The 27,292-nt window shown below is 39.2% G+C and overlaps 1 protein-coding gene across 11 annotated transcripts in view; it reads right to left on the minus strand.

Annotated features, from left to right (window-relative positions):
- Positions 1-26,949, minus strand: part of LOC113121387 (microtubule-associated protein 4) — a 74,970-nt gene extending 48,021 nt beyond the window's left edge. For 7 of the 11 annotated variants that reach the window (XM_026291787.1, XM_026291791.1, XM_026291788.1 and 4 more), the window contains exons 1-3: positions 26,858-26,949; positions 9,139-9,327; positions 6,163-6,219 (exon numbers count right to left, since the gene is read on the minus strand). In XM_026291787.1, the coding sequence (XP_026147572.1) occupies positions 6,163-6,219; positions 9,139-9,325 (244 nt within the window). In that variant the 5' untranslated portion in view covers positions 9,326-9,327; positions 26,858-26,949. Of the gene's footprint in view, positions 1-6,162; positions 6,220-9,138; positions 9,328-26,789 lie in introns of all 11 variants that reach the window. The other 4 variants (XM_026291793.1, XM_026291790.1, XM_026291789.1 and 1 more) reach the window with 2 other exon arrangements.
- Positions 26,950-27,292: the final 343 nt, after the last annotated feature.

Consider the following 27,292-nt stretch of genomic DNA (forward strand, 5'->3'; position numbering starts at 1 on the left):
CAGGAGAGCTTCGAACAGGTCAGGGTGATCTCTAGAGGTTATACAGTATAGTGGATGGTACTAAATGATACAAATACTAATCTTAGAGCAACACGATACAAGTCTGCTCAACAAGGTCATTTTACTGTTTTATTTACAATTATTTTTGTCTGTATAAATCAAATCTGTTAATGAGGTTCCAGGTTTGATTTGAACCAAGGATGTTGTAGTTAATGTGGCGTCTTTAAGCCTCTTGGCCAGTCTTAACACAACTAGTTTTTGAGATTGTCAGTACCATGAAAATGACAATATTGATTTTAAAACACACAGTGGACAGATTTGCCTTGGTAGTGCTACTTTTAGTGTGTTAACATACCATTTCCTAACTTTTCATGTGTGGCCAAGCCCCATCAGGCCACACCTGAGGCAGTGCAGTTTCAGGTACTAAAAATGGATCCGACTGAACGTCAATCATAGAGGAAAACAGAAACACTCCCAATCTGCTGAAACTGGGCATGAAATCATAAAATGCTCAAAATGGTTATTTGGGAATGACAATGTATTTTGTTGTTTATGTTAGAGGACATGTTGGATTGTTCATGTGTGCATTTTTATAAAGATGATGCTTTGCAATTCAATGAAAAGTATAAAAATAAAATCAGATGAGCACCTTTCATGCTGTCTACTTTGTGCTTCTTGCAGTTCTTTTCATGTTTGCAACCAGACTTCAATCAGCCATCTATAAAACACAGATAACTAGTATACCTCTGGAGAGAAGCTTAGGAAAATTATCTTTATTGCCTTTTGGATGTGCATTTTGAAGCCAAAGCCAGAAAAGCAAAAGAAATTCTCTCTGTTCTCAGAAAGACCAACAAAGTAACGTATTTTGTAACAAAAGAAGCACATTTCTCAGAAGCAACAGAAAATCAGTTCTCTGCAAAACACACTAATCTCTAAGCCTATTCTGTAAAAACCCACCACCTGCAGAGGTTACAGTCAGTATGATTAAGCTTTGTGCTGCTAAGACATGAGAATATCAGAAATAGGAAATAATACATACATAATATAGAAGGAATGAAGGAGTCAAAAGAGGGAAAATGCATTGTTGAAAAGGGTTAGTTCAGATTGGTTAGAAGAAGAAAGAGAAACCCCAAACCAGTTAAGATGGTGTTATATATTGGTTTATTAGTACAAGGTGCAGGCAGACAGCAGAAAGAGTCACATTTATAAAAAAAAAAAAAACAGTCAAGACACATGGATCTAATCCTCAGTGGAGCATATATGAACCTAAAGTAAGTAAGTAAATCAAAATTCACTCCTGATACACAGTGCATCACACCACAGTATCCTACATCTTCTCAACAGTTGTGTTCATTGCATGCCTTGACCTCTGACCCCTGAAAATGTATCTACCTTTTCTGTCCATTAACAGCCATTTAAAGACCAGATGAGTTTCATAAGAGTTAAAGTAAGACATCCTGTGCCAGCTAAAATGCACAGATAGAGGGACGAATGTGCACGTACAAATCACATATGTTGTTTGGCCAGAAAAACACAGTATATTAATGATGAGCATATTTTGCTACTGAGGTCAAATTATTCTTTGCTCATTGGAGTTTGTCACACTAGCTTGTAGCAACAGTGTTAGTCTGGAAAATAGGATAAACAGTGTTTTCCGTGTTTGATTCATTTGAATTTATCGCTTATATAATGACAATAAAGCAAAAGATACAGGAAACACAGCAAACTCATTAAATATGAATTTATATTATATTAATGCATAATGAAACTTACATTAATTATCGCTCACTGAAGATTTAAGATTAGTACAAAACAAGTGAAGAGTCCTGGTTCGAAAGTTAGATTTGGGGGAAAAGTGACCAAATCATTTCATTAGAAGAGAAATTCAACAAAAGTGTAAATAATCTGTAGTGGGTAAGAATGTATGTTTGTGTGTGTGCTGGTCTGCAGGAGGACAACGGGGGGCTGCTGGATTGTGTCAGAATCCGTGTGTGTGTGTGTGTGTGTGTGTGTGTGTTGGTGACGACATTAGCAGACAGTAAGTTCATAAGTTGCAGTTTGATAACGAGACAGGTAGGGGCTACAGCTGTGCATGGGTTTCATTTTGATTTGTTTATACCATAGTAACATTTAAATAAAGTTAAACTGAATCTGTAAATCTATTGTTGTTGTTTATTGGACAGACATACCAGAGAGAAATAACATAAGTTGAGAGCATTTGATATACAAGTGGAATTTCAAATATGACTCTGTATGTGTGTCCAAAGACAGGTGTGTCACCCAGATCACTGGATCCCAAGACATTATTTGAAGGAACAGTACGTGCTGACTTCAGGACAACATGACACGCCTGTGTGTGTGCATGTGTAACGCGTGTGTGAAAGGCTGATGTGGTTTCTTGCCCACGACTTTCTCCTTTATAGTGGATCAAAAGAGCCATGTTGACTGTAGATAGTGTGTGTGTGTGTGTGTGTGTGTGTGTATAGGTTGCAGAGGAAGAGGACAGAGGTGCACAGAAGCAAAAGCACAGCTGATTGAAAGTGATGAAGACGGGTTCTAATCCTCTGAAGCATGGGAGAAAGACAAATAAGGGAGAGCAGTAAAAACAAAATGGTGGTGACACCAGTAAGAAAGAAGCACAGGGAAGGTGCAAATGTGTATTAACAAAATATGAATATAAATATTATTTAGACAAAGAAATAATTAGTGGCATAAAAAGTGGCATAAAAAAGTTTAACAAAAAAAAAAAAGAGATTTTAAAAAATGAATGAATCAGTTGATTCAAAAATAAATAATATATTGGTGCAGAGGGCCAAATTGAAAAAAAAAAAAAATAGGGTGAGAGAAAGGGAAAAGGGAGAAAAAGGAAGAAATCAAGTTAGTAAATTTGTCATAAAATCTGCCACAGCAACTCATCTAAAAATGTCAAATACTTGACCAAGATGAGAAACACCCATTCTTTAGTTGTATGCCAGATTAAACAGTGTTGTTCATCTTCTATTGGTTAAATATTTGATAAGATACACTGTATCATATATTTGTCGTTCCATGCCATGCAGTAGCATCAAGCAGCAGAGGTGACGTGCAGCATCTTAACACACACACACGCATGCACACACATCTGTGTTTGCTCTGTCAGGATTCAGCTTACGTTCTCAATTCTCTGACCCAGTTACTACTTATACCACCTGCGTCCTCTCCCTGGGGTCTACTGGAATAACAATGATGAATGGATCCAGTGCACCTAAAGAAGACCACATGCTCTCTCCACTGAAGGAGCTTTAGAAATTATAGATCACACATTACTGACGCTATTAGGGAAACTAGATCTTCTAGTCTACACTGAGAAACCCATAATGACAAACTCAAGACATGTTTATAGAAATTTTTGCAGATTTAATTCCAACCATCCATTATCTATACCTGCTTATTCCTATTCAGGGTCCCAGGGGTCTGCTGGAGTCTATCCCAGCTCTCTTTGGGTGAAAGGCAGGGGTACACCCTGGACAGGTCACCAGTCCATCCATTAAAAATAGTGATCTCTCCTTTATAGACATATTCAGGCCCATTTCTGTTGCACACCAAATAGTGGGCAGGTGCATCCTGTCTTGATTGCAGGCCACCTATGACAAACTAAATTGACTGGACATAGTTTAGAAAGGCACACACATGATATAAGGTCCCAAAGAAGTTTCAAGCTACCAGGATGTTTCCTGGAGTTGGCCATCCAGAAAAAATTGAGTATTCATGTAAGATGGTCCTTGGTCAGGAAGGTGATTGCGTCTCTACTAGTTTCAGAAGTCTTCTGCAGCAACCCATCAATCAGAACTGTAAGAAGAGTGGCTAGATGGAAAACACTAAATAAAAGACTTGACGTTTGTCAAGCAGCATTTAAAGGAATCTGAGAACAGGAGGAAAAAGATTTGCTGCTCTGATGACACAAAAGCTGAACTTTTCTGACACATCTGGGAATGACGCTCAGATGCAGGAATAAAGAGACTGGTCAGAACTGAGGGAAGGATGACTGCAGCCAAATACAGAGAGGGCCTTAAAGAATCTGCTCCAAAAAGCACATGACCAGAGGCCAGGGTGAAAGTTCTCCTTTCAGCACAACAGTGACTGGAAGCAAACAGCCAAGACAATACTAGACTGGCTTCAGGACAAGTCTGACTGTCCCTGTGTGTGCCAGACAAAGCCCAGACTTAAATCTCATGGAACACGTGGAGAAGACGGCAGTTCAGAGACTCTTCCTATCTGATCTGATGGAGGCTCTGAGGATCTGCCAGGAAGAATATAATAAACTGCCAAATCCAGGTGCGTGTAGCTTGATGGGTTTTACCCAGGAATACATGAAGTTGTACTTGCTGCCAAACCAGCTTCTACAAAGTACTAAATTAAGGGTCTTAATATTTTGTAAATGAGATTTCATCCAAACATTTATGTTCTGAGTTTATCATTATGGGTTACTGCGTGAAGACTAATGGCATTTTACCCACTTACAATTTAATCTACAACACAATAAAGCCTGAGAAAATGATGATGCCTAAATACTCTGAAGCCACTCTACTTACAGACGTTACTGTGACACAGACTACCCATGCCATGCAAACAGCCAGATGGTTCACCAGTTAACATGCCAACACAGACTTCTGATTTACACACATAACCCTCATTGTCACCACATTTCATTCCCACTGAACTTTTCAGCTATCTCAGGAACACACAGAACATGAATATCACAGTGGGCAGATTCAACAGCTTCGTGCTTCTTATGTTATGATGTTATTACCTTAGCAGCCAACAGCTGTTTTTACTCTAAGTGTACTATAAACTAGAACTAAACTAGATGTAGATGCACAGCTACTGTGGGTCAGAACATAAAAAAAGAAGAGCATTACATAAAGCATGACAATCCCAGAAAACAGTTCATCAGAATGTTTCACACTAAATCAGCATGAAACGCAACTGTGTCCTTTTTTTTTTTTAGCTAGGATTCTACTGAAATGTTAATTTATAATATATTATAAAATGAATGCTTGTGTAATGTTTTCAGTTTATGTATGTATAGTATAACTTATCTTTATAACCATAGACCGTACTGATCATTTACCGTATTTTCCAGACTATAACTAGATGGCACTCTTGACTCAATTGAAGATAATATTCTACCACGAAAAAGTAAAAACGCTTATGTTTACGCTGAACTCTAACTCCTAGTGTAACACAAGTGAAAATGCCACCCAAAACAAAGAGCTATACTGCAGACTTTAAAATGCAGGTAATAAATCCTGCAGCTGAAACAAAGTTTGGAGTGAGTGTTGGCATTCAGACAACCTGAGAGGGGACGAGACGCTGTTTCATGTCCCCCATGCTGATGTTAGCGCAGATGTTTAACATTACTTCATACGGATGAATGAATTTAGTAATGCACTTTCACTGCAACTGTTTTACAGCACAGCATGTGTTACACTATCATGTCTGTAGGTGGCGCTCAGCTTAGACTCACATGTACAGAACCATGCACAGACCATAAAGTAGCCTATACGATAATGAATCTGAATGTGTAGTAAATAAAAGCCCTGCGGTCAGGGTTTGCTCTAAACTGATCATGAGATCTTGTTACTTTAATATTTTGGAAACAGTTTTGCGAGCTGTGATTCACTTCATATCATACCGTTGCGCCAGATCCAAGCTAACAGGTGAGGTTTAAATAGTCACCACAAACCAACCAACGCAGGGAACACTGATTTTTTTTATTTCACTGTGTCATGTCCATTTAGCTTAAGCCAACTTTTTGGATCAGTGTTCTCAGCATTATATTCCTTGGAGTATTTAAAATCAACATATATCTAATTTATTACCATTCTCTTCAGTTCAGGTCCTCATTTTAACAGCTTGGAGGACTGTGAGAGAAATGGCTCTTTACAGTTCAAGTTCTGAAGAAAGTGTACTGTCTCTGCAATGTTAGATTGTAATATCTATTGTGCTCCAAAAGCCCACTAATAATAAAGATACACACACACACACGCACGCGTTGAAAAATAAGCAGGAAGTGAATAAGGTTGAAAGAAAATACTTAAAGGCCATGACTGGAGGATGTGCGTGATCAGGACGCCTTAGCAGATTAACCAATAGCAGAGGGAATTGTGGGATATATCTTACCAGGCTTTTGTACCACATGAGTTTCTTGCTCTCCATTCTCCAACGCAGTATCCGTGTCTGCACACGCACACACGCACACACACACACACGCACGCAAATGCATTACTATTGATCTAAGTGCTAATGGCTTGAGAGGATAGGGAATCAAACTGCATCATATTTGTTTTGTACATGGTAATATGACAGGTCTGAATCTGAATTTAAAAGGAAACCAGTGACACTGACTTTTCAGGTATTTTTTGTAACTGCATCTCTACATAGCTGATGTGCACTATGAGTGTTTGTAGCCCACTGTCTCCCTGTTGGTGTGCTTGTCCCACACAGGTGAGTTATGGTCAGGCTTCGACAAAGCAGAGAACAAAACATGCTGACTGGTAACTGTGTGACATATGATTGCTGAATCACTCATTTATTTGTGTAATCTGCACAGCAAACACACACACACACACACATGCAGTATAGAGCACATTAGTCATAAAAAACTCAAAACACACACATATACACACTATAAGCATGCACAGAAATAAACTTGCATGCATATAGTGCTGATTCTTGTAAACAATCTGCTTCTTTCATTCAGCCACAGTCAACACACTCAACATTCTCACAGATGGCACATAATATCTTGCATTGTTCACACCCATGATGCATGTCATCACTTTCCTTGACTGCTTTAGTTGGAACATTATTGCACTGAGTTGTGCCTAAAAACAGCTGGTTGGAGGAACTCAGTATTTAGTATTTTTCTCCCTCTCTCACACAAACACACATAAAAAAGTTAAATAGTACATCAAAATACATATAATCTCAAAGATGCACAATGAAGACCATTCTGCAGTTCTGCTGTGTACACATACTCTACATACTATACACACACACAAAAGCACATATTAATATAAAGGTCTGCATGTAAGTTCAGGCATGCAAAAACTAATTATAGATATGCATGCAATGCACACATAGAAGGTATGATTTATTTGTGTCAAGAAAATAAAAATAAAGGACACAAATATCACAGTGTGAAACACACCTTACACAAGCATTAGCCATCATGAATGCACATTACATGTGCATGAGAGTACCAAAATATCACAAAAACAAATCTCTGCCTCTTCCATCAAGCTCCCCTGCTGACAGAGGATATTAACTTGCAGACTGCTTCACCCTGCTGTTTGGCACTCGGTGTGTCAGCATGTCTGTGTTTGTCCAAATGCACACAGTGTGCCACAGTTGATCACTGGCTACACCACCCACGGCCTGTCCCGCAGTCAGCTGTCACTGATGAGTGCCCATGCACAGTCTGACTGTCTGACCAAAGTGTCTGGATAACCAAAACAGAGCCGAGAGCTGAGTCATTCCTGGTTAACTGTCACTTCCTTTTATATGGTTATTGGCTCAAATGTTTGTTTGATCCATCTCATCTACTGAAGCTTTAGTGACTTTCCTGACTACTCATAGCATCTGTGCGTTATTCTTCCTATCTTACCGATTCTTTATTGCTGTGTAGTAAATACAGTAATAGTAAGCAACAAGTCTAGCTCATATAAACAAAAACCTGACACTGACGATCAGACACTGACAGCAGGGATTGTCCTGTACCCACAGAGAAAACCACTGAGTTCATAACACATTGCTGCAAAGAGATCCGCTCTCACCTGACTGAGCCTGTCCCACACTTGGGGGGCCAGGTCCAGATGAAGGCTCCAGTGCCTTGGCCGAGGGCCCCCCTGGGACATGATATCGGCTGCCACTCGGTTCCAGAGGGCATAGAAACTTTTCTCTTTAGTGCACTAGTGCAAGAATGGAATAGGACCCACAGTGATAGCACAGAGGGCTGAGCACCAGATAAACAACACTTTCATTGTTGTTCACTGTTGCAGAGATTACACTTTCATGTTTGCCTACATGTGCACACATCAGTGTATGAAAAGTACAATTATGGGAGGCTGTTTCTGCTTTGCTTTCTGCTTTTAGCTACATAGACGCCATATTAGATCAAAACCTCTTGTGTTAGTTTTGTTTTTCTCATGTAAAAGGAAATTATCCTGAACAATTTTATATTACACACAAAAAGGATGATGAGTTATGCTGATGTGTTTTATTGGTTTTGTTATCTGTCGGTTCTGTACTGCTTGTCTATATACTATGTCATGTCTGAGTACTGGTTACAAAACCAAATCCAAATTTTACTCTCAGCCTGTTCTCAATACAGAGACCCTGCAATAAAATACAAGCACACAGGAACAAATCACTTTATCACTCGACTCTTTCAAAAGTGTATTTTATCTTCCCTGTGGCTGAATGACATGCCAACAGATCCAAAATGGCAGCCACTGTGCAGCAACGTCTGATACTATCAGTCATTTAGGAGCAGCTGCAGATCATGTTACATAGCACACATTCTGATCCCATCTAAGATATTGCATGTGAAATCAGATACGAAGGGGTGAGGACAAAATACAGTGGTTTTCAAGAAAATCTATGTAGACAGAAAGAATAATGAGGCTTTTAGATTTTAGTTTAGTTGTTATTAAAAGTTAAAAATAATCATATTTTTATATTTAAACACACTAAATTACACTGTGTAATGTGAAAAGGTCCATTTATAGCAACGAATTATCACAACATGATGCACTACAGGTGAGCATCTTTCACCAGCTCACTGGTTTTCTTGCCTGGAAGCTTCATTCTCACCAAGCTCTGTCCAGCCACAGCAGGTAGCTGTTTTCAGTGATAACACTCCTCTTTTGCACCAAACAGCATCAAAAGTTACTGGGTCATGTACCAAACTAGAAAACAACAAAGTTTTCTGTATGTAGGAGCTAAAGAGAGAGATGTACCAGATGAATGCTAATGTTCCTGTGTGTTCCTAAGCTGCCCAACGTTCTCACTGTCTCCTATGAGTGTGCTTGTAGGATAATATTAAATAATATCTACATTCTCCATGCTCTACTGTCACCATCATATCATTCTCACCTGCCCTGGTGTCGTCATTGTCCAGCAGGGGGATATAGTCTGTCTTTCCCACCGTCTCCCTGACTTGATCGTCGTAGGGCTCTGCCTCCAGCTCAGCAACAAAATCACGCTCCACTAGGCTCTCAGGACCCGGCTCGGGACCGCTGTCTGTCAGCGCGTCAGTCAGGCTCAGGTCTAACTCTGCCATGACTGCAAACAAACATAGAAACATAGGAATGAGCAAGGTACCAGTGCACATGTGAACAAAAGCTGAACGTGCTTTTCAAATCTAAATGAAACTATATGAACAAATTGAGGTGTTCATGAAACATCAGGAAACCAAAAAAAAAAAAAAACACTTTCTAAAGTGGCTTATAGATGTCTCATCTCTTAAAGTGGAGATCTATCAAACAGTCAAATGCTACCTGCACATTAATGTGGACACAATTCACAATTCTAAAAGCAAGTTTCATGCATGCAACATGATTTCATGCCATTTTGTGGATGCAAATGTAAATTTCTCATTAATTTGAGAAACACTGGTGATTTTTTTTTTAGAAAATATGACTGAACATACAGAACATGTCTGCCTTTTTAAAATCATGACAACTGCACTTATTAAAGATACTCTCTGAACACTTTCCTTCTAACACTTTCTGTGTTACCATGTTTTTCTTTTAAATAAAAACCAGCATAGGAACTGAAATCCCATAATGCCCCTCTGATGCCTGACAGAAATCCAGTCCAACCTCACAGTCAATCTCTGTTGTTTGTAGGTCCTGTGTTATACTCACTTCCATGAGGTTATGCCAAATAACTGCATATCTACAGCTGTATAAACCATAGGCTTCAACATGACCACACAGTTCAATCAACAAATCTTTAAAACAGAAAAGATAACTAATATGAAGGAGGATTTACTGCAGGGCCGAGACTCTATTAACTATAATAACCAATATTATAACCAGGTGTACCTAATAAACTGACAGCTGAGGTCAGCTTTTAAATCACTAATAGTATCTTAAGTAGCTAATACCACTGTCTACCACAAGGAGGCACACTTTCAGTTGGGATTATGTTGCATGAAAGGTAAACATGACTTAGCAGGACACAGAAGCACAATCTGTACCTAAACATGGACTCAGACGCACAGACACACACATCGCACAGACACACTCATCCAAGCACTCGTCATTTTGGAGTTCAGAGTCATGTTGTGTCATCTTCTAACTATAAGGCCAGATTATCTTTAGTACCAGCCTTTCAGTCCTGCTTACACACACTCTATGTTTATCTGTCTCCTTCCATTATCTAAACTGTTTGTATCTGAACTTCATTTTCTTGCACTGTTGAAACGAGAGCCAAGGGCTGAACGTCTTAATCAATGACAATACAAGAGAACACATTTGTTGCAAACAGGATCAATCTCAAGACCTTAACAGTTTCCTTTCTGCCTGGCAGCACTGCCAAACACATATCACACATGAATGAATCCTTTCTTAAACTGCTGCCATCACACTAACATATTAGGGGATCTTCACCTCCTATAGAAGGCACATAACAAAACCTAATTTTCTGAAGACCAGTTAGGATTCTCACACACTCAAGTACAACTCTACATCCCCATCTGCTGGATCAGCTACTCAGTGCAATGAGAAAATTATACAGGTATGCCTTTGCGTACTTGTAGTTGTATAAATATATAGTGGGGTTATTTGTCCATCTGTAGGGATCCTATTGATTCACCTTATTAAAATGTGCCAGTATGTTGATGGCCTGGAGGTAAACTCAATTCAATAGCACACAATGACTAGACCAATAAAATGACAATGACACAGCAATGACACAGCAGTTTGAAAAAGACCCTGTCCTGTGACAACACAACAAATCCAGTTCAATAAAGACATTTTTTCCCCACTTTGGTGAGGAAGACCACGACCTGTTTGCACAATGTTCTGACCTTAGCACCGTTCAACATGTTTGGCATGAACTGGAAGCCAAGACTTTATAAGATCATCTAATATCCCGGACGTTCATCACGTCTCATGGCAGTTCCAGTGCCCAGTTGAAGTGTTTCTGGAGGTACTGACAATTTCTGGATTTTATGTAGTGGATGGTAAATTTTCAGCCTTTTTATAATCACTATACCGTAATATATAGCCCAGCATGTTAAGAAAGTGGGAATCTCAACAGCATACAGTGGAGACTGAGGGTCATACTGCTGTGACAGCAAATCCCAGCAGCTTTAATTAAAATCTGATTCAGGTGAAAGAGATGTTCACTAATAATGTGTGTAATGTCCACATACATTTGGCCATGTATCTTCAGTTTCAGCCTCAGAACCAAACATTAAAAGATTCTTATGGCTCAGAAAATGGACGGTCAACATATTCCCTTTAACAGACAGTCTTAAATTAAATTTATCGATCATTTAGTATCTTTTTCTATCCTTTTGGTCAGTCAGTATGTCAGCTGGCCAAGCAGCCAGTCTTAATTAGTCTTCAGACATTCTGTCATTAAATCAAATACATAACCAAGGCTTAAAAGTTGTACATATAGTGAGCAACAGGCAGTTTCTTAAGGAAAGATGTAAATAAACTATACATAGGTGTACTTATTACACGCCTGACTAACGCTGCATCAGCAGCAGCAAAAGTGCTGAGACCAGGGTGTGTCAGGACGGCTGCTGCCAACTGCCTGCCAACCACAAAGTCATGCTGGTCTGAACACTGCTCCAGTTTCCATATTTAACTCCACATCATCTGTGTGCGTTTAGCACACAGCATACAGGTGCTAGCTGAGTGAGCCATGCCACCAGCCCAACAACTGAAACTAAGACGTTAAAAGCTGAAAAACATGAACTGATTTCATTTGCTCCATTTCAGCAGGTCCACTTCACCACAGGAGGAGAACCTTGTCATTAGTCTGATCCTACAATGGGATGGATTTGGATTTGGGACATGAAAGTCAGAAACGCAAGGACTTTTTTTAACCTTAGTGAGGTGCTTTAGTTTGAACTGGGCTCCTGTTTTCCCATCTTGTGCTCAAACTTTGGTGTGCCCGCTCGGAAATAATCTGGATTCAACAAAGGAAGGAAACCCATGGAAAACGCAGTTTCTATTGTGTTGATTGTTAATAAACGCCCAAGTCCATGCGTGGATTAGTCACATGCATTAAAGTGAGTGTGTGTTCTGACTGCCAAAAAAGCAGAGGTGAAGGTTAAGTCTTGTGCTAATATGTTTTGACACACCACTGTTGTACGGTGATAAACCAGCATGACAAGCACACATGGTGATGATAAATCAGCAAAAAAAAAAAAAAATCTATTGTTATATTTCTGAACAATAAGAATGTAGCTTAGCAGATTTTGTAATAATAACACACTGCTTTTAAGACAAGTTTTTACAGCTTGTGTGTTTAAGACTGACTGACATTTTGAAAACCTGCAATTTTCCCACACTCAACAACTACTAAGGTACCAGCCTGGCACCGAACATAAAGTGGACTCTAACCTTAACTAAAAACATACACAAATATAACTGACTGCTTCTTAAGACACTGTCAAAAACCTGAAATAAAATCAGTGCACACAGGACGGCTGCTATAGAAGAAAAAAAGATAAGATAAAGCTGAAGTTGATGACTCTGTTCATAGTTTTTACATGATGACATTGTGGAGCTTGCATACTAGGTTCTACTTGCTAATTATGTTATTCTGTACTTGAATATGTTGGTTATCTGATTGTCAGTGTGTTTTGGAAAGTAGTAGAAACTGAAGTTTCTGTTTCAGGTATCAACTAGAAGCCACGTGTGACGTCAGTAGCTGCACCCATCAGTGTTTCAGATTCCAAGAACCATATGCAGGGTCTTAATGCCTCTTGTGCCCTTTAATCAACATAAGAAAATGAGTCATTTTAGAAATGATGATTTCTCATAACGTTTCTCATTTAATGCTAAATTCATTTTCAAACTTATTTGAACTCGTTTGTTTGAAGTGTTCACTGTATCTTTTGGTGGAACCTTTCGATTCAGACCTATTTGAAAAAAAAAAAAAAAAAAAAAAAAAAAAAAAAAAAAAGAGGTTATGTCAAAGAAAACTGTTAAAGATGAAAACAACCAGCTTTAATCATACAAAAGGCTCCCAAAAACATTGTTTCTTCATGTTTCTTTAAATGCAATGAAAAAATGTTTTGTCATGCTTGATTAGTCGAAGGTCACACAGGGCAGCAGGACCCTGTGTTTAAGGTGTTCCTCAAGGACACTTAACCAGAGTGGATCCTGTCTGAAGACTGAAAGTCCTGCTAAATGGTCGTCTTCCTACTGCTGCTGCCACATTTGGCTTTTAACAACAAAGAAACCATTTTCTTTTTACTCTTCATAAATCATTAACACCTTATTGTTTCTCAACTGAGATTCCCCAGATCAATAAGGAAACATCATGAAGACAGCTGCAGGTTTGAAACCAGATACATTCCAGCTGTCAAGATATCTAATGCTCCAACATGTGCCACTGAGCAAGGCACTGAAGTATTGCACTGAACTGCTCCATTGCAGCTATAATTATCTTAGAAATGTGAAAAGACAAATGTCCCTTCCCTGACGTAACATTTAAAAAACAAGAGAAAAATGGGAGGTTCATCTTAGGTCACACAGACTATGAGATCCCTGTCATAATGTCATAGCCAGAATAACAGCCTTGTGCTGATGAGACAATGTGGTAGATCAGTGTCTTGTTGTTAACAAAATTAGAGAGCACATTTGGAAATTAAAACCTGACTTAAGCAGTGGATTTGGTGCCATTCACAATGTGGCTATTAAACAGAGTGAGGCAGTTATATATTCATAGTGTACATTACCATTATGTAGTCTTATGATTATCAGAGGTCACATGGACAGGGTGCTAAGGAAAATGCTGACCTCACTGGGGCCTGGTGAGGCAGATGATGTCATCTGCTGGACAATGGGTGGGATTTGTGTGACAGAAAGATTTGCTTGAGAGAAGAGGAGGAGAAAGACATAACAGGACAGACTAGCATATACAGTGATATTTAACATCCTACTTACTTAGGATTGCTCATTTTGGTGATATTATTATTTTAATATAATTCAGGTTCGTGTTCTATGTTGTTTGGGCCATTATTTGATCCAGTCAAGACAGAAATCAGAAGAAATCAGTGTCTTTTCAAGTAAAATGTCAACAGTCTTGTTTAAATTGCAGCACCTCTTCTGTTTCTGCTACATCTGACATTTGTCTAAGGATGATCTGATCTTTTGTAGTTGGCATCCGTAGTCAACACTAACACTAAATGTGTCACTGTGAATCTTCCATGTCATATGTGGTTTGACAAAATGCACCAAAACACTCAAACAGTTCTGTGCACCACAGCATGCAGTGTGTGGCACATGGTCAGTATCAGAGATATCCATTTGGATGCAAACTGGTGGCTCCTGCCTGTTGAGTTATTTATTTTGAAGAGATGGCCTTAACCTTCAGGGATTACAGCTCTAAGGCTACTGTATAAATACAGTATAGTCCACAACTTCGGCCTGTAACCAAGTAAGCAAACAACATAAGCTGTTCATTTCACTAAAATGTTGAAACATCTTTTTGGACCTATTTGTAATGTGCGTAAAGCCAGTGTGCCAAGAGGTGGGAGCTGCGTTGTACAACCAATTTATTCAAGCGCCTGCAGAGTTCCAGAAATGCGACAAACTTGAGACATCCCAAAGGAAAAAATGATCACAGAGAAGTTGCTGAACTCCATTACACTCGATGATGAGCACTGTCTGTACAAACGACACAACCAAGTGTCATTGCAATTAGTATGTAAACTTAAAAACAATACCAACAACAATAATAATAATAAAAGTAAAAATAGTTCTTGTATCAGAAACTGTGTCTGCACCAGTAGTTGAGTATCAGAACTGAACAACTATGAATTGGCCCATTTATAGTTTATAATCTATTACCTCATTCAAACCTTGATATAGGATGGCACACATTTAAAAATGCCACAGCTTTTTCTTTACCACAGTTGGTTTAGGCAGTTCTGTTTATTTTTAGAGCTGTAGACCTGTCATCAATCAAATTCTACCCCCCAAATCCCAAATCCTTCTGGCCTGTTGGAATTGACCATATATTAAGCTGTGTTTCAAATAGCCAAAATGATGAGGCAGGGCAGTGTTTATAAAGCACAGTTAGCTGCTCCAGAAAATTGAAAAACAAAGAGATTAGGTGCTAAATATGTAGTAATCCACAGGAAATGTAGTGCCACATTTCTGCTACATTACCTCATCTGTCCCTGAAGACAAGACTGAGTGAACATAAATACACCAGAGTTAAAAATCTCAATTATCCTGTGGAACAACATTTTTGCTGTACATCTTGCATGAATGCCTGCTGAATGTCGAAGTTATAGCAACCATTGAAGAATTCATGAGAGGGGACTGAACCTCAGAAATCTGCAGCAAAGAGAAACCTATGGGATTTTAAAAAATGGACTCATAGGTCATATGTCTGAATATGAAAATAGACTGTAAGGCTCTTGAACTAGGATGCCTGTCTTAATAAAATGCATCTTTACTCTCTGCATAAAAGTGTCTGAAGAATGCTTTTTTCCCCCTATTTATCTCTATTGCTAAATTTGCTTGGGACTCTTGCCACCTTTAAACACCCTGTGCTTGACCAGTTTGACTAGTATTTGTCTGGTGTGTGTCAAAATAGCAAATGCAGCCCAGTTTTACTTAGTTTTAACTCACCACGTACTAGCTGTGTGTTTCAGTTTGTAAACCTTTGAGCTGTGATGTACCTTACTGATAAATAAATACACCTGGGGGAATCCACTTCAGCATACTCAGTACTCGTGTGTGAGAGTAAAAGAACAACAGGCTATGAGAAGCAGAGACACTTCTAGAAAAAGAGCCATTACTCACATGAACACATGCACTCATACAGACACGCTTGTCTAGTACCTGTCCACACCCTGTAAACTAAAACTCCAAGTATAGGCACATGGGAATCCTCAATCCTGTCACAAGGTGTCAAATCATAAACCCTCAACAATCATTGAGACTGTTTGTCCCCATCTCAGATAAGACCCATAGGAGCAGTAGCAGGTGTACAAGACCTTTGCCAACATGGCCACAACAATAAACGTATTATTGGAGTTATGGAATGGTTTGAGCTGCAATGTGATCATTGTTCTGGGGAGGAAAAGTCTCTAAAAAACAACTTTAATCAGCAGATTTTATGTGCATATACAGTAAATTTTAAAGCAAATGAAATGGTATAAGCTGTCTGAAGTGTTAAAAACAGTTTTAACACAAAGACATTGTGCATGTAGCCTGTATACACACTTAGTTTTTTTTAGTTTTCATTGACATTTAAGCAGAGATCAAGTACCGGGGTTACTTACATATGTTTTGCACTTGTGCAGTGGAAGCAAATGAAGCTTTGAAAATTGGCAAACAAACTAACAGTTCCTACAGGTGTCCCAACTTCCAGTAAACTGTGTGGGCATAAAGGCAGCGTCTTAAATGACTGTGCTACTGCAGCCTCTGTAACATTATTCGTATGATTATAATGGTCGAGGAAAAAAAACATACTTAACAAAGGGAGCCAGAATAATGGATAAAAAAATAAAAAAAAACTCCCAGCTGGGTAAGACAAGAACAATTTCAACACAAAACAGCCCTTTTTCTCACACATACATCAGCTCATATAAACTACTCTTTTCTGAAAAAATACTGGCCTGAGAGATATCTGACACCTTGAACTCTTAAGAGTCCTCAAAAATTCTGAATGGTGTTCTCAAACCTGTGACAAGTGGCTTAATTGTTATTATAATTACAGTTATAATATTATTAAATAACTTTTAACATAGTTAATCAATGCTTAAAGTAACCAAACAATTTCTCGATCCATCATATCTTTAAATTATACAAGTCAGCAAGTCTGTCGGTGAGGTGCTTTGAAAAGTTGGACATGTTGGCTCCCTTGGTTTGAAACGCTTTACTGACAGGCCTTGCAGTCTTCATGGACTAGTTGAGGTATTGCACATTATGAGGACAAAAATCCAGTAGAAGTTCAGCCTCTAGATGTTCTACTGGTTGAGGGCCCTAATGGCCTGCAAGAAGAAGCTTTCAAGGAGCAAAAGTGTTTTCCTGATCACAACAGAAATCTTCCTGTAGATAATCCCCAGGTCAGGGAGCTCATATTGGATAGTACACTCAGCTGATCGTACCACTCTCTGGAGAGCTCGCCTGTCCTTGGTGCTGTCCCCACACCAGTCTGTGATGCTTCCTGTCAGGATGCTCTCCATGCTGCATGTGCAAAAAGTTCTAAGCACCCGAGAGAGTAATTTTAAGTCTTTTTAGTGTCTCAGGTGGTAAAGAGGCTGCCAGGCCTTCTTCACCAGGGTGTGTTGATGTGACAGGACCAACACGAGCCCTATATGATGTGAAGACCTGACCAGAAACTGTCCACTCTCTCCACCGGGCTCCTGTCAGTTGTGAGTGGCTGGTATTTACTCTCCTGCTTCATGCTGAAGTCCACTGCCAAGTCCTTTGTCTTGCTGATGCTCGAGGAGATTGTTGTCCTGATTCCATGTCTTTAGGTTTGTGATCCAGATCATGGCCTAAAAAGTCTGACTCATGACTCTGCCGTGTAAATACAGTACTACACACAATCACACATTGGGTTATGTGTAATTTTTTAAAATAAAGCACCATCTAATGGAGACAACTATGAGGAAATCTATTTTTGATACCCTTACTACTGTTTTACTGTTTCAGTTATTTACCAGAGTTAAATACTGTTCAGAATATTCTCAAAGGTACTGCAGGCTGGAAAAATATACTGAAAGCACAAGTATCAATACATGGTCATATTAACCTGAATGTAACATTATTTAGTAATACTAACACAATGTAGTGTCACATTTTGTTCATACAGGGTATCACTTCATAATCAAACCCTGATTATATGATTTTTTAAAGTACATATTAACATACAGTATTTTTAAAAACATTTCCTAACACATAAAATGAGGCTACACCCTTAACGATAAAACGTTTGCTGATCTGAAACTAATGCAACTAAAACAGTGGATCAATCTGCACATTCTCTGACACACCCAGTCTCACACACCCAGTCGCACACACACACGCACACTTCTCACATTTAATAGTTTAGCTCTAACCCACACACTTCACATAATTACAAAATTTAAAACACATTTCTCACACAGATTTTCATGAGGCCCTGCCATTACTAGGACTACTACAAGTGATGAGACATTGGTGTCAGAGACACAGACTCAAAGAAAAAGAAAGATGTGGGCAAGGGAGACTAAAAGAGACAGAGCCCACTGTCTCTGGTTTGTCATCAAACACAGGGAGTGGCCCAAGGCCTTGGGGAGGTGTGTGGGTGTATGTATGCGTGTGTGTGGGTGTGAGAGAGAGAGAGAGAGACACTGCACACTGTAATTGGCCTCCGGTGACATACAGGTGAAGTACAGCAATACAGCCCCATAATGAAAACAGCCAAAGGCACACTGTCAAAAAAAGATAAACAGAAAAAGAAAAGTTCTCAACTTTCCCCCATTTTACCTTACATTTCTTTCATTTAAAAGCAGATCCTTAGTACAATGTTTTGCACATGCTTGAAATGAACTGAGACTGGTGCATATATTACTGATTTGGTGATATGCCAGCAAAGAGTCATATGGTTCTTTGAATTTCTGTGGATTTAGGACATGTACTACTGCGATGTTAATTTCTGCATATTTTAGAAAATCCTTATTTGAGACTGAATACCTACAGGTGTTCGTACATACAGGTGACTGAATGGCAAAAATGTAATATTAAATCACATCTTTTAAAACAGCAAATGCTTTTTTTACTCTTAAGTCCAATTTAATGACTTATTATTAATTGAAGAGTTAGTGTTCAACCTAAGTGGTTTCCGAAAGGACTGAACTGTATGAAGCAGCCCTACTTTTTTCTCTGTGCAGTTTAAAAGATCCATTTACAAATCCAGGTTGAAGGCCATATCATTTAAGAACGTAATAGAGGCAAGTCCATGCTATACAATCAAATGTCTTTGCAGTATCTAATGCACATTATGCTGCTGAGTGGCTGAATGTTCTAGTGGTGTTAGAGTAGACTGAAGAGCTTCCTTTTACTATCAGAAGTAAAAATACCTTGTTGATGAAATTGACTAGAGCTAAACACATAAATATGTTGATTTAATAACATGTGGAGGCAGTTTGCAATGAAGAGCAGGGGTGGATTTAGTATTGAATATTTTTTAAATAGGGTCATAGTCTTGCACTGGACTTTTGTCAGTAGATAATCATATGGTCTGGTGCTTTGTTCAAAACAATACTGCTGCACTTTGTTTCTCAAGTAACAGGTGTGAACATATTAGAAAAATCCTTTTTTTTCTCTTAAAAATAATAAAAGAACTGATAAGAATTCTTAAATAATAAGAATATCAGACTGTAAAACACAGATTACCAGCGAAGTCTAACTATTGCTGGGGAATAAGCCCCTGCAGTCCATATTTGTTTGTTATAAATACAAGACTGTTGAATAAAACATTAAATGCAAATGACAAGCTTTTAACGATTTTATTTATAACTTGTATTTCAGCTAAATTAATTTATATATCAGGCTAATCATGTAATTAAAAAAAAAATATATATATATCACTGATAATCAAAAAAAAACAATAATTAGGGTTTAGGGTCAGAGTAAGGGATGAGGTCAGGCATTTAGTTGTGATGTCTAAGGTTAAAGGTAAGGGGATTGGGAATGTAGTAGGTCAATGACGAATGTGTGTATATATGTGTGTTAGCTGTTTTCTAGGCCTAACAGAATTCCAGAGGATTCTCAGGATGTTTGTATAATTTAGCACTTGCTGTTGCCCATTAGCCTGCATGGTAGACAGCATCCAGACAAACAGGTACTCATGTCCACTTCCAAACTACTACAACTTCCATCATTTCCTTCCCTGTTGATAAATACTCCCTCCCTCCCTCCCTCCCTCCATATCAGCGGGAAGACACACTCCCTCAGTGAACTCCCTGTATGTCCTCACAGCCTCGCCTACACACCCTCCAAAGCACAGAAACAGCATTTTTGTTAACTAGGCCTCGTTGTTACAGAGCGAGGCTTTACACATCACAATGGAATGCAAAGCAGACAGACACAGACAGGTCAAACTCTAATCCTAAAACAAACACTGTCACACACAGGTAGTGGACACACACATCCAGGGCTGGCACATGTCAGAGGGTATTCACTAGCATGTGCACACACTACCGCTTGGTCTGTTGGCCCAATACAATAGTGGATTCAATGTGACAAATATAACCTCACATTCACATTTCTGAGGGATTCATTGCTGTACAGATTTTTTTTGTCGTAATAAATTTTCAAAGAATAAGAAAAGGCCATTTCCGAAAACGCTTGGATGGATGCATAATGCAATTAAAACCAGAAAGCAATTATTTGCTAATGATTTAAAACCCATATTTTATTGTAAATAGTAGACAACATACAAATATTTTCATTTTTAATTGGATGCCACGAGTGGCTTTGAAAAAAGTTGGGACATTAGCCTGTTTACCTGTGTTGCCTTTCTTTTATAGGTGCAAGATGACCGAACCATGTGCACTCATTTATGTTGCTGACCTCAAATTTAGAATAACTTTATATAAACCAAACTATATTAAATCTACACATGTAAACACTGAATAAAACTAGATAAATATAACAAGTGTCAAGGAAGCAACATACATTTCTCTTGTGGGATATAGGGTTGGAAAATATGCTGACTTGCAAATAATGTAACCTTAACCTCAAACTAGCAGCTGATACTGAGGATTGTTCTGCTGTGAGTTTGAACTGAGGAAAAAAAGCAAACAAACCAAGAAGTGAGACTTTTCCACTCTTTGAAGCTTTAATGGCTTTATTTGGCTCTGAAAGCCTGCTCAGTTTTATTCAGTGTTTTACTGAGCAGCTAATATGTGCAGTTTTCATCTGTAGAGTTTCTGTGCTTGTTGTTTCACTACCATTTCCTTTGGCTGTCCCTTACTTCTCATTTGGCTGATTCTCTGAATTTGGCATTAAGTCGGATTACACCAGTGCTGCTACTTCCAAAAGCATCCAGTGATGCACTTCTACATGTTGGAATGGCTTTTGCATATTAAGTGTCATTACATTTAAGGCTAATTCATTTTAAGAACAGATTTACAGTTCAAGCTATAAATGAGAAGTGAATATAAGTGGGAAAAAAAAAAAAAAAAAAAAAAGCATAGTTTTTTTTTTTAAAAATAGATATCTAGTATACTGATGGTTCCACAGAATTTCCTCACATTCCTCATCTTCTTTGGTCTAAAACACACCTCCTCCATGTGATATCCATCTCTTCACCTGACTGTACAATTCCCAGCAGGGCTGACACTACTAAAGCCTGGTTACTGACACACTGCTGCAACTGCTAATGTTGCGAGTCAAAGAGTGAGGATTACAGCGATTGGATCACTCTGTACCATCCATTCGTCCTCTCTGCTCTCTATCCCTCCATCATTTCATTCATTCAAATCCACTGCTGTCACGCAATCTCACATTCTGCCCCTCCAGCACCACTACACACACTCACATTCACTCCGTTTATGTGATAATCACCACAGCATCTTCATGGTGTTTTGAGGGGACATAGACCTTAAGAGTCCAAACCAGAGGAATTCATGTAGGATGCTCTAACAACATAATAGCTCTGCTGTATTATACACCGTTATATCCTCTGCTAGATAATGCACCTCTCAAAATTAAAGTGTATGCATTCAAGGGAGACAAATACAGGTTGTGTTTCCTCAAAGCAGCTTTGTGTTTCAAGCAGCAAAAACCAAATGCATAAAACATGATGTCTTGCTAACTGCTCCGGCAGCTGACTATACTCTGACAAGGTACGGGTATCTGGATTTTATTATTACCGGTATAGACAATGACACTGCTCGTCACTGGCAATACTTGTCAATAGTCTTATATATTCAACTATTTCATTATTTATTTTTTGCAGAAGTATCAAGTTAAACAGTTTCGTCCACATATAAAGAGGGAAGAGCAACTGATCACTGCTGGTTATGTGTCTGTAGATGCAGCAACTGCTGAGCTAAAGCAATGAAACCTGCTGAACTGCTCCTGATTTCTAGAATGGTCAACATGTAAGGGTTTCATGACATTACTGCTGTTACCACATTAAGACATTTCCATTTTGCATACATCGCCTTTAGCTGCGTGTTCATTCAATCCTGTGAAGTGAAAACATTCAGCCATATTTTCAAATGTTTTGCCCTCGCCACTTCTGACTGCCAAGACAGTCAGAGACATGACAACGCCACATGATACAGAGTGTCGGGTGACCTTTGAAAATACTAGCTAAATGAGAATGACTTAATAGTGATGGCAGCACCATTTGTCCATGAGCTTATTGATATTTCTGGAATAAGAAGTCACCAGTACCAATTTAGTACTGGTTGTTGATACCCATCCCTAGTTGCCACTGCCTTCTTTTTCCGATTTAACACGCTACACTGGACAGAACTGCTGGGTGCTTTGAACACTGCAGGTGCATCATGCACACCCTACCAACTGCAGCAAAAAAGGAAGCAATCCGAAACATCCGATTATGACAAATAATAAATAAACCGATTTTATTGATTCATTCTGGTCCATTTTTAATGGCCTGGATAACTGAGGATCTCCACAGACATGTCAAAGTCTACGCACATTTGCAGCTTTCGATATCAAGGTTTATCCCCCCACACACACGTAAATAGCAAAGTAGAGAGTTAAAGACACAAAGTGGTAAAATAAAAAAAACAAACAAACAAACAAACACAAAAACACAACCCCATAAAAACTATGCAAAAGTATTGACGACTATCAGCTCCAGCATTGAACTGTCATCAGTCACAGTATTACTTGGCAGCATGAGGATGGACTTCCTATGCTTCCTGATTCCTAGACAGAGACTGGGATGAAGCAGTGTCGTGTTCCTGAAGACAGGTTCTTGTTACAGCCATGACAGCCCTGACTGTGGAGTCTACATCCGCCTGTCAGTTCACCTAAATGCTTCCTCCCTCTTTTCCTTCCTTTCCTCCAACTGCTACTAAGGTGATGGCTTCCTGTCTCGCCCTTTCCTTTCATTATTTCTTCCTCCTAGTTCCTTCATGTGTGTTTGTTCTTATTTTGATGAACTAGACAAATTTTATTTTATTTCTATGCTCCTATACTTCACTTTTATGTAAAAAAAAAAAAGAGAGAGTATAAGGAAGTAAAAGGCCATTTTACTCTAAATTTTGACATTTCCTATTACATGGAACAAACAAATTGAGTAACTTTGAACCGAGTGAAACTTCAAGTGGCTTCCTTTTTCTCCTCTCCAAGATCCATTTTCCAAATAATCACAAACAATCTGAAAAAAAGTCCATAAATTCAATGATGTTAGAACAAATGCATTACTTTTTATATCATTTTTATTTCCCCGCTTGGGGCTTCCCTTAAAAGTAGATGACCATGCTTCCAGCTAAAGTCTGATCAACAAGAACTTCATACAAATATGTAACTTATCTTTATGTCCATCTTTCAAATAAGTCTTTAGTAAAAAGGTTCCTGCTACAAAGACAAAAGTCATTTTGTCCAATGTAAATGTTCAGCTTTGCCAAATGTAATGTGAAACCAAGTTTACTTGACTGATAGTTATGTGTGTAGCCGTTGCTACAAGACCCAGCTGTAAGTTATTAAGTCTGATTTCACCTTTGCAGTGCAAAACAGTTTTTCCAGAATCTAAAACTCTCCACAACTATAAAACTTGTGTGAGTGGTATTTAACATTGGCAAGAAGCTGCTGAGCATTAAAGTGGCCTGCACAGGTAAAGGTTCAGCACACTGAGATAGCTGTACTGCAGTAAAACATCTACGAGCTGATGCATATGTAAAAACATAAGGTAATAAAAAAAGATTTTCTTTTTTAGACCCGTTCATCTGTGGACATAAACTAATCCTGCTACAGTGTGTGCTTGTAGCAAAGTAGTGTCCCATCTTAACAGGGTCCTCAACGTTACGAGCGTCTATTATGCACTTCATAAATACTGAACTTTCTGTTCTTTCGTCTATAGATTTGTGTTTTCTCTATAAAGACACAGGGTAGCTGGGAGACACCCATGTGAGGGCAAACAGACTTTTGAGGTGGGGTTTGATCCCTGGAGAGTGAAGCACATGGTTTCTCACTGCTTCATCTCTGTATATTGTGAAAGCTTTGCATCACACAAAGATATTCTATCTGTTCATTTCAGCAGCTCAGGGGAAAGTCAATATGGCAATCACTAACCTCTGTGACCTGTTTGATAAGTCTCAGCCCCTCAGACCTAATACCTGATCACTCTGGCAGACTTACAGCAAAGCAACAAGCAACAGGACATTTTAGGAATGTGATTCAATCAGGGCCATAATGATTCAGGGCCTGAGATCAGTCCCATCTCTTATTTCCCACTCAGTAATCTGGCTGCTGGGGATTGGAGAGTAATCTGGATAGAAAGAGGGTGACAGGGAGGGAGGGAATGAGAGGGACAATCCTTTCTGCTGTGATTCCTCTTTACATCATCAATGTCTCTGGTCAAATATACTTTTATATTCTGGTGCCAGTCTTGAAAGAAACACTGTGTGGTCGAGTGCTCAGCATGTTTACGACTGCTCAACGCTTTGAAACACAGAGCAGACTGAAAAATTACAAATCGACCATGTTTCATTTCACAGGTAGAACCTACAGAAACATGACTCTGGTGATAGAAGAGCAGCTTTTGTTGTTAGATAACAGTTCTGTGTAGCATTTAGGGCAGGGTGATAATCTTACACAACATCTAGCTGAATCATATTGCGATATGATGTAATCATCTTGTCTAATGTCTTTCTGTCATTTTTGAGCCGATTGGAATTAGAAACTAAAAAAAAAAAAAAACACTGTTTTGTTTAACAGGTTTTTGTGATTATTGTTATTATTAAAAATTCTCCTGCATGTGAGTCATAACATCAGGAGGAACATCAGCCGGTGCTGCCACTGATTTTCTGGAGCTTTTCACTACATCTCAAAAGGGAAAGAACCTTTTTGAGCCATTTCTGGTAAAGGCCAGCATAAATAACTAAATGATTTCTACAGAGATAATATTTTGTTTTAATTGACATGGTATTTGTTTGACTAATTCTAGAGACACCTTCATGTTCCTAAGTAGACATGGGCATAATATTAGAAACAAACTCAAACAGTAACCAGTTCAATTAACAGCAGTTTCCTTACAAACGAAGCATTAAGATCGGAGCGCCTGATATTTCAGAGGTGTATTAAATACAGTGGCCTCTGGGTGTCAATCACTGGACAACATTGTTAATAATATGATGGGAGTTACGTAAAGGGAAAAGGGAATAAGGGCATTTTTGTGTGACAGCGTGATAAGATCTTAACTTATACATAAACAAATGTATGATAAAGTTTGCAGATATAATGTACCTGTCCAATCAGTCACGTTCATGTTTCACAAACACACAGCTTACTGAACATATGAAATGATTTTAGAAAAGGACAGCAGGCCCAGTCTAGTGAGAATTAGTCACTAATGACATGAACCTGCATTTACAAACCTTAACTAAGAGGAGGAGAACAAGACTTTTCAAAACAAAGGTCTATATTTTCTAAGCTTGTCTTCTGCAAACAGTGACAGTCTCTCATCTGACTGCATCTCCCTTTGTGTTTCAAAGAGGCCTCCTGATCATCCAATCATCCTGCTCGATACACTGCTGAGAACTGGGAGGTGTGGACGTCGACTCCTCTAAGGTCTACAGTGAACAGCCTTTTGTGTAGAGCTGTGCTGTCCACTTTAAATCAGTAACAACACACAATGTCCAGCTCATTATCAGTGCAATGAGGGAATAACACACACAGCCACTAAATGTTTGTGTTCAAAACAAGCCTGCTATTAACTTCTGTTAAGGTCCTGAACCACAACATGGTCAATTTTACAGCCCCAAGGCAGACTGTAGGAAAATATCTGTCAGCTGTCAAGAATAAAACACCCAGCCAGTAATGGTGAGGTTACTGTAATATGGAGCTTGCAGGGAAAAAAAAAAACAATCTATGCATGCACTGGTTTAGTTGTGACAACAGCTTTAGAGTCTAAACAAAGTACAACACAAGTGTTTGTGCTGTTCAGCCCTTGAGCCCTCCTCTCACACACACACACACACACACACACACACACACACACACACACACTGGACAGATCCAACAAAGACAGCGCTTGCATAACTTTCCTCCTGTGCTGTGACAGCACAACTTCACCCTGCGCACATGTTGAAGATGGTGAACATAAGGGGGAAAGTGAAAGCTGTTCACATTGCTGGCGATAAGTCTGCAAGACAACGGAAGGTTAATAAAAAAAAAAAACGGAGATTGCATTACTTCTGCGCACTCGGCTCACTCCTCCTAGAAAGTCAAAATTTCCGAGCAGCACCTGAAGGCAGCACTATCGTAGAGCAGTGATGCGTGCTGCGAGACTCATGCAAAATCAGCGTCACTTCACTGCTACAGTCACTCAGCTCTGCCCCTACTCACCCTGCACACACTTCCCGTTCCCCGGCACAGCGGCTACGACACAATGTCTGCACTTGAGCTCGACTCACCCTTAGTTGTCTGCTTTTTGACACTTTCTCAGGACTCTCCGAGCGTCGCTGTCACTGCTGCGGTCCGCCCACCCTACAGTGCACTCCGCAGGGCGCACACTAACACGCTCCGCCTCTAGCCCAATTACAAACCGATAACACTGACTGGCAAGGACATGGTCCAATCACAGATTTCAAATCCTATACAGGCTGTTCGTCGTCACTTCGTGGATATTTGATAGGCACCCCGGTCACACAATGGAGAAGTTTGACTCCTTTTACGGAACAGCGTCGGGCCAATCGCAGGGGGAATGCGCTCTGGTTATGGCCACGACCCAGAAAGACGCCCTGATACCGCCCAGATCACTGGAATACCACTATGGTTATTATAGGAAATAAAAACGACTCGTGGCGGAAAGTATAAATCACCCGGGTGCATCCACTATTAAACATGGA

Source organism: Mastacembelus armatus, chromosome 20 (genome assembly GCF_900324485.2).
Source record: "Mastacembelus armatus chromosome 20, fMasArm1.2, whole genome shotgun sequence".
In the NCBI taxonomy this organism is placed as follows: Eukaryota; Metazoa; Chordata; class Actinopteri; order Synbranchiformes; family Mastacembelidae; genus Mastacembelus; species Mastacembelus armatus.